Source organism: Geotrypetes seraphini, chromosome 16 (assembly GCF_902459505.1).
Source record: "Geotrypetes seraphini chromosome 16, aGeoSer1.1, whole genome shotgun sequence".
NCBI classification, from domain to species: domain Eukaryota; kingdom Metazoa; phylum Chordata; class Amphibia; order Gymnophiona; family Dermophiidae; genus Geotrypetes; species Geotrypetes seraphini.
In genome coordinates this window covers 14,085,069-14,092,822 of record NC_047099.1, presented here as the reverse complement: position 1 = coordinate 14,092,822, position 7,754 = coordinate 14,085,069, and the positions used below count along the sequence as shown (strand labels likewise).

The following is a 7,754-nucleotide window of genomic DNA, read 5'->3' as shown; positions in this document are numbered from 1 at the left end:
CACGCCCCAATAAACATAGTTACATAGTTACATAGTAAATGACGGCAGATAAAGGTCTATCCAGTCTGCCCAACCTGATTCAATTTAATTAAAAAAAAAAAAAAAAATTCTTCTTAGCTATCTCTGGGCAAGAATCCAAAGCTCTACCTGGTACTGTGCTTGGGTTCCTACTGCCGAAATCTCCGTCAAAGCTCACTCCAGCCCATCTACACCCTCTCAGCCATTGAAGCCCTCCCCAGCCCAACCTCAACCAAAAGGCCATATACAGATACAGACCATGCAAGTCTGCCCAGTACTGGCCTTAGTTCAATATTTAATATTATTTTCTGATTCTAGATCCTCTATGTTCATCCCACACTTCTTTGAACTCGGTCACCTTTTTCCCCTCCACCACCTCTCTCGGGAGCGCATTCCAGGCATCCACCATAAAGTAGAATTTCTTAACATTGCTCTTGAATCTACCATCACTCAACCTCAAATTATGTCCTCTGGTTTTACCATTTTCCTTTCTCTGGAAAAGATTTTGTTCTACGTTAATATCTTTCAAGTATTTGAACGTCTGAATCATATCTCCCCTGTCCCTCCTTTCTTCAGGGCTATATATGGGGAAATACAGTAGGTGCCTTTTGAGTTAAGCACCCACCAGATAATTAACTCTGGGTTTAACTAAACATCAGAAGAGCTTCATGGGCAAAGGAAGTAAAAGTTCCAATGCTCATTCAATTGAAAGAGCATCAGAGCATTTAGCTTGCTGTCCCGTGGTAAGAAGCTCTTCCGTGATTTAGTAAAAGGAGCCCTAATTTTTTAAAACAGATTTTTAATTGATTTTAAATGGTGCTTTCAATTATCAGCGCCAATTAAGCCAATTGAGAAAACTAAGTTAGGCACCTAGTTTAGCCAGGCACACTGATCCAGGTGCCTTCAATCATCTTTTATAAAATCAGAACCTGTGTCTTTTGATTGTTATGAAAAATGTGAATTTTTATATATGTAAGTCTTATCATCGGATGAGTACTAGCTCCTGGGCTGTGGGGATAAAAAGCTATGCTATGTATGGAAAAGCTCTAAAATCTAACGAGGAACATCAGATTATACCAGTGTTTGAGTTAGCTTGGTAAGCCAATATTTGTCCACAGAATCTCCTCAGAATGCACATTGTCATAATTTAGGTTCCTTTGTGAACAATAACATCGTCCTTCTATTCTATAATCCCAATGGATTATAGAACAGAATAATGGCTCTGTCTAACACAAATGAAAAACGTCCCGTGTGCTTTTGAGTCACCACAGAGACCAACTGGTGATGTAATTCCAAAGTATAGTTACCTCCTTTATGGATACATCCGTTGAGGTGCTTTGACTTCCCAAATGGCAAAGAATTAAAATCTCCTTTCAAAATTAATGCCTCTGCTTTTCTGAGCCTGATCAGACTTTTTGCTGGAATTTCCAAGGTAAGATTGTCATGGGGTAATCTTAAATTTTGCTGCCTTTCAGGAAGATGAAGTTGCTTGCTTGTCTGGAGCAAACAGCATGCAGAATAAATGGTAGAGAAATTCATTTTGGAATGTAAAGCAAATTTGATTTTTTTCTGCCTCTCAACCACATCCATTTTTCGAGCTATGCACAAATATGTGTGAGAGGCTGTCAAATTGTACAACAGTTATGTAGTCAAGTTAATGAAAATCAATCCAGGTATCTGTCAACTACGACCTGACCTCCTCCTAGTTTCCCTTGGAAACCTCCTTTTGTAAAAACTGGTACCTACTTACTCAAAATTCCCAAATGGAGTTACACCTTTTTTGGAACTGTTTTTGTAACATAATAACATATAGGGGCATTTTCAATATGACGTCTAAATCTGAGTTTGTTTTGGGAAAAACATCCAAAAATCCAGTAGAGAAACTGACCATTTTCAAACCAGAAAAAAAGCTTTTTTTTTCCCTTTGAAAAATGACCATATAGCAGATGTGTTTGCTTTCAGTGTGTCTATCTTTTTTAAATCACTAAATAAAATTCAAATGAAAAATGCACAAAAAACAATCAATGGGACACAGGAGAAAGCAGCTTTCTTAGCAGGCTTACCACACAGACATCCCACCAGAGCAGTGGAACACTCCAATGAGCTTCACATAAAAGATCCAGCTACATATCTCACCATAACTCCTAATATTGTATGGTGATCCCTCCAAAACTCATCCACAACCTATTATACCCAAATGTACACCACAACAATAGTCCTTATGCCTGCAGGTGTAACCTATATTTTGCTACAGTAGGCTTTTGGCAGGTTTCAATGAGATCACACTTTCCACAAGTATAGCTCTGCTGTTTACTGCACTGTCCATTGAGCTACTCCACAGACCTGCTTGCTGCTCTAATAGGACTGGCCATAACATCTGAATCTGTCATACAGGCTGGTATGTACTGTTTCATTTTACATCTTTGGGGGTGAGAGGGGGTCAGTGGCCCCTGGAGAAATTAGGAGGCCATACCTCCGTACCTCCAATGATCAAATGGTCAGTTTGGCCACCTTTTTGGCACTTATTCGTTATTGAAATAGGTCTACTCTCAAATCTCCAAGTTTTGCCCTGGACATTTTCTGCAAAGTTCCATTATTTTAGAAAAACATTCAAATCATGAATCCATCCTAATCCTTTCCAAAACATTTCCCCTTTGAGACAAACATGCACGTCAGACAAACAGCAATGAAACCATTTCAAATGTGTTTTTGAAAATGGTCATTTGGATGTTTCAGCAAATAAAACATTCAAATGCCACTTTATGGGTTTTTAAAAAATGTTTTTCTCTTTTGAAAATGAGCCCCATAGTAAATGGCAGCAGATAAAGACCATCTGTGTCCAGCAATCAATTTTTTTTTTACCTTGTTCAAAAGTAAACTGAAACCCCACATTTTTGAGACTGCCTTCAACTCATAGCATTACTCCCCACTGCTCTCTATTTATCAACCTAGCCAGCAGCTTAACCCTACCCTGGCATCTTGTTTGTCTATATTGATTGATTAAATAGTGAGCTCAATCGAGTAGGGACTGTCTCCTTCATGATTCTGTACGTCATTGTGTATGGCTAGTAGCATTCTTCAAATAATAAATAGTAGCAGTAGTTTTGCCAATAATACATATGTTATTACATTTTACATGCTAGATTCCTCTTTAAGATGTCTTCCCCTGCCCCCGAGATATGCAAGATCTATACTCGGATGACATAAATTAGTTTTATATACTTGCTGCTGATCCATACTTGTTAATTTCAGGTCTCAGACTGTAAAAACAAAAGTCTGCCCTATACTGACTCTACTTCCCAGCTACTGAGGTACCACCAAAACCTACTCCAGCCTATCCCAATCACTTTTGCCATATATGGGACACAGACCGTAAAGGTTTGTTCAGCACTGTCCTCACATTCCAAATTTTTGGAGTCTCTGTCAGAGCCCTCTCCAGCCTATCCGAAGCAAAATTGCCATGTACAGGACACAGACCGTACAAGTCTGCCCAGTACCAGCCTTAGTTCTTCACAGCTGGAGTCGCCATCTATACAGTATACCATTTGACATATCAAACACATGCGACCATGACTGTTTTCACTCTATCCCCCTCTTTTACAAAGGTGCGCAAAACTTTTTAGTGCGCGCTAAACACATGTTAAATTTGACCATGTCTCCCCGCTCCTGGCCAAGCTCCACTGGCTTCCAATAATCGCCAGGGTCCACTATAAATGCGCCTGTTTAACTTTCAAAATCCTATATGGTATCCTCCCTCCCTTTATCCCTCTTTCTTGGAATTCCTCAAACCCTAATACCATCAGATCCTCCCACAAATTAAAACTATCCTTCCCCTCGCTAAAAGGCATTTCCCACACAGGAAAGCTAGGGACCTCCCTCCACTTCAAAATCACTGAGCTCTGGAACAACCTTACCTCCTCTCTTCGGAACTTGAGCTCTCTCCAAGTTTTCCGCAAACATCTGAAAACCTGGCTTTTCTCAAAAAATGTAAGTCTCCCTCCAACTTAGGAATCAAGGAAACTCTTATATCTTGGCATCCCAAGTCCTCTAAATTTTCCTCCTACTGTAAACCGCGTCGAGCTCTACGAACGTGGAGATGATGCGGTATACAAACCTAAGGATTAGATTAGATTAGATTAGATGTTAGACACTAACACGTGCATGTCATCCTATGGACGCATTAGATCCTATGGACGTGTAGATTTATCGCGTGCTAAATCCACGCTAAAACACTTAGCGCACCTTTGTAAAGAGGGCCTACGTGTTGCAAACTAGGACAGGTCTAAAATGTGGAGCTTCTCCTATTGCCCGATCACTTCTTACTAATTCTCGTCACAATATATTAGTGTAACCAGATGTACACGCTATTTTCAAATCATCTGTATTAGGAAAAAAGAACTGACAGGTTTTTACTTACACTTTAAAACCTGCTGTGGGAACAAAGCGTTTATATACTTCTTAGCCTGAAAGTGTAAAGGTCTACATTTCTCTGCATCTTAGCCTGAAGAAGCTATAAAGATGCAGAGAAATGGCAATTTCAATGTAATGTTGACTTGTTTAAGAAAATACACTTGATGCACAGATTAGAGGTTGGTTCTATATCCTTTGAACGTGGCATTATTTGATGATGATAACCAGATGTTAGGCCAAAGAACATTCGTTTAACAGTAGTTTCAGTGTGTCATATTTATAAAATGGAAAGAACATTAGCTCTTCAGAAAGGAAATTTTAATAAATTTCAAGATGTGTGGGGGCCATTATTAAATTATTACAATGAATAATAAATATCATTTCCCTTAGTACAAATGAAATAATGGGGAGGGGGCTAATTTTTTGAATTTTCACTAGGTTCTTTGAATGAAAGGAAAGTCTTTATTATATGATATATATGTTATGATATATTGAAGAGTTGGGAGAGAATGGGATAAAATCTATTGAGTATGATTAAGTATAGAATTTCAAGTGATATATTTAAGTTAAAATGATGTTACTTTTTGTTACACTTGATGTAAGTTATAAAAATGAATAAAGAATTTTAAAAAAACACACAAAAAACCAGTAGTTTAAATAATACTTTTTAAATGTATAGGGTATACTTTTTAAATTGTATAGGGGCTCAATAGATGGCCAACTTTCTACAAGCCCATTCTACAAGAATTTTATGAGTGTCAACGCTGTTACCGCACACTTTTGTAAAAGAGGGGTATATGTGCATAAAGCTGATATTTGCTCCCCCCAAAATAGAATGCCCTTTTAAATGAATACAACTTCCTAAGGGTTTAGGTTGGATAGAACAAGGTCGGGATTGAGACTTACACACGTATTTCATAAAATGCACAAGTACACACATAAAGTGCAGGTGGATTTTTTTTCCATGAGGATAATTGCTTTACAAGGGCTAATTCTGAGAATCCAATTCATAAAAGCATTTACAGTATGTGCCTTCCCTTTTTACCTAAAACATAGCTGCTTTCTTATCAAATCAAGAGCAGATGCACTGTCCCATTTGAGCCAAGTGAGACAGCAGGGGGTGGTGCTTCAATATTGTGATTTCAAATGTTAGGGTGAGTGAGGCAGGTTCCCTGGAATCCTGAGGAGATTGTCTGTCCCTCACTATTGAAAATGCGGTACTGAAACAACTCCCCCCCTCCAGTCAGAACTCTCAGCTTACAGGGAACAATGAGCAGATGTGAATATCCATGCCATTTACATGTGTATACAGCAAAATACGAGGGCGGCTTGAAAGGTTCAGTGGAAAAAGAAGTTAAAAATGTAAAAAATAAAAATTGTATTTTTGAACATGATCTCCATTGTGGCCTATACACTTCCAATGAATATGTTTTTTCAGCCCATCAGAAAAATAGATATTATCAATTTTTTTTAAAAAAGGAAAATATTTAGGGCTCCTTTTACGAAGCTGCACTAGGGCCTTAACACACGGAATAGCGTGCGCTAAATTGCCACGTGTGTTAGCCGCTACTGCTTCCTTTTGAGCAGGCGGTAGATTTTTAGCTAGCGTGCGCTAATCCGGTGCGTGCGATAAAAACGCTAGCGTACCTTCGTAAAAGGAGCCCTTAACTTTTTTTTTAAAATTAAATTTTTCAAACCGTCCTCGTACATACAAAAACTTATTTTACAAAACTATTCCCTGTATATCTTAAGCATGTCTTCTTGGCCTGGAATCGCCAATGATATTTTTTTCTCAATTATTACCTCTTCAGGTGCAAGATACCATCGGAATGATCAGGAAAAACCAGTCTTTTGTGACAGAGTTCATCCTCTTGGGCTTCTCAAGTGACCCAACTGTGCAGTGTTTACTCTTCCTAATATTTCTGTTGATATATGTTTTCACGCTGTTAGGGAATGTCACAATCATTTTGATAGTAACAGCAGATTCTCTCCTTAAGAAACCGATGTACTATTTCATCAGGAACCTCGCTTTCCTGGAGATCTGCTATACCTCCGTCACTGTCCCCAAGATGTTGGTGAACTTTTTGGTGGAAGACAAAAGTGTTTCTTTTTTCGCTTGTGCCACACAGATGTATTTCTTTATTTTTCTAGGGGTTGTCGAGTGTTGCCTTCTGGCTGTGATGTCTTACGACCGCTATGTGGCTATCTGCAGCCCACTGCACTATTCTACCATCATGAAGAAGACAACATGTGCCAATTTGGTTGCATCTTCTTGGATTACTGGAATTGTGTCTATGTTTGGACAGACTGTCTTAGTCTTTAGCTTGCCTTTCTGTGGCCCAAACAGGATCGATCACTTTTTTTGTGACGTCCCTCCTATCCTTAAGCTTTCTTGCCGTGATACCTCCAAAACTGAACTTTCAATTTTCATAGGCATCGTGATTTTCGTCCTCATGCCCTTTCTGTTTATCCTTGTCTCCTATATCCGCATTCTGTCCACCATCCTCCGAATCCGATCTGCAGAGGGAAGACAGAAAGCCTTCTCCACCTGCGCCTCCCATCTGACCTCTGTGTGTCTATTCTACGGCACAACCATAATTACCTACTCACTTCCCAAATCCTGTCATTCCCCTGTTGTTGACAAATCGTTTGCTTTGTTCTATGCTGTTTTAATCCCAATGATGAACCCATTGATTTACACCCTGAGAAATAAGGAAGTGCATGGTGTTTTGAACAAAAGAATTGGTAAAAATAGGAATTTGAAAAATTTTCAAAAGTAGAGCTGCTGCCACTTCAGGCAGTAATCATATACATGCCTTTTTAATATGTTAAAAAATTACTGGTTATGGTGCATCTTTGTATATACAATAAGGCTCCGAAATATTTGATGGATAGCATTCTGCCATATGAACTACAGCACATGTTGTGCTCGGTGACTCACAATGACCTACATATTCCGACAGTAAAACAGCTGCGGCTAGCCGTGTCTAAAGCTAGCATATTGACGTGTGTGGGTCCTCGTGAGTGGAATCAACTTCCGGGATATTTATGACAGCAATCTAGTTTGAGTAGTTTTAAGAAAATGTTGAAGAAACATCTCTTCTGTAAGATGAAGCATGGGACTTGATTTATAGTTTTTTTGATGCGAGGCGCTGGTAGCCTTTTTGTAATTTTAGGAGGCTTTACATTATTATTATTATTGTGTCATATCGATGTTTGATTTGTTGTATTGTATGTGATTCTGTTTGTGTGTGTACCTTGCTGTGACTCACCTTGGGAAAGGCGGGGTATAAATAAAGAAATACGAATACAGTAGAGGTTTCTAC

The 7,754-nt window shown here is 38.9% G+C and overlaps 1 protein-coding gene across 1 annotated transcript; it reads left to right on the top strand.

The window, feature by feature from the left end:
• The first annotated feature begins 6,257 nt into the window (after positions 1-6,257).
• LOC117349685 (olfactory receptor 10A4-like) lies at positions 6,258-7,208 on the top strand. The gene has a single exon (XM_033923279.1). The coding sequence runs from the start codon at positions 6,258-6,260 to the stop codon at positions 7,206-7,208; it is 951 nt and encodes a 316-aa protein (XP_033779170.1).
• Positions 7,209-7,754: the final 546 nt, after the last annotated feature.

Excerpts from the sequence above, each read along its gene's own strand:
- LOC117349685 (XM_033923279.1), top strand. The coding sequence starts at position 6,258 with ATGATCAGGAAAAACCAGTCTTTTGTGACAGAGTTCATCCTCTTGGGC.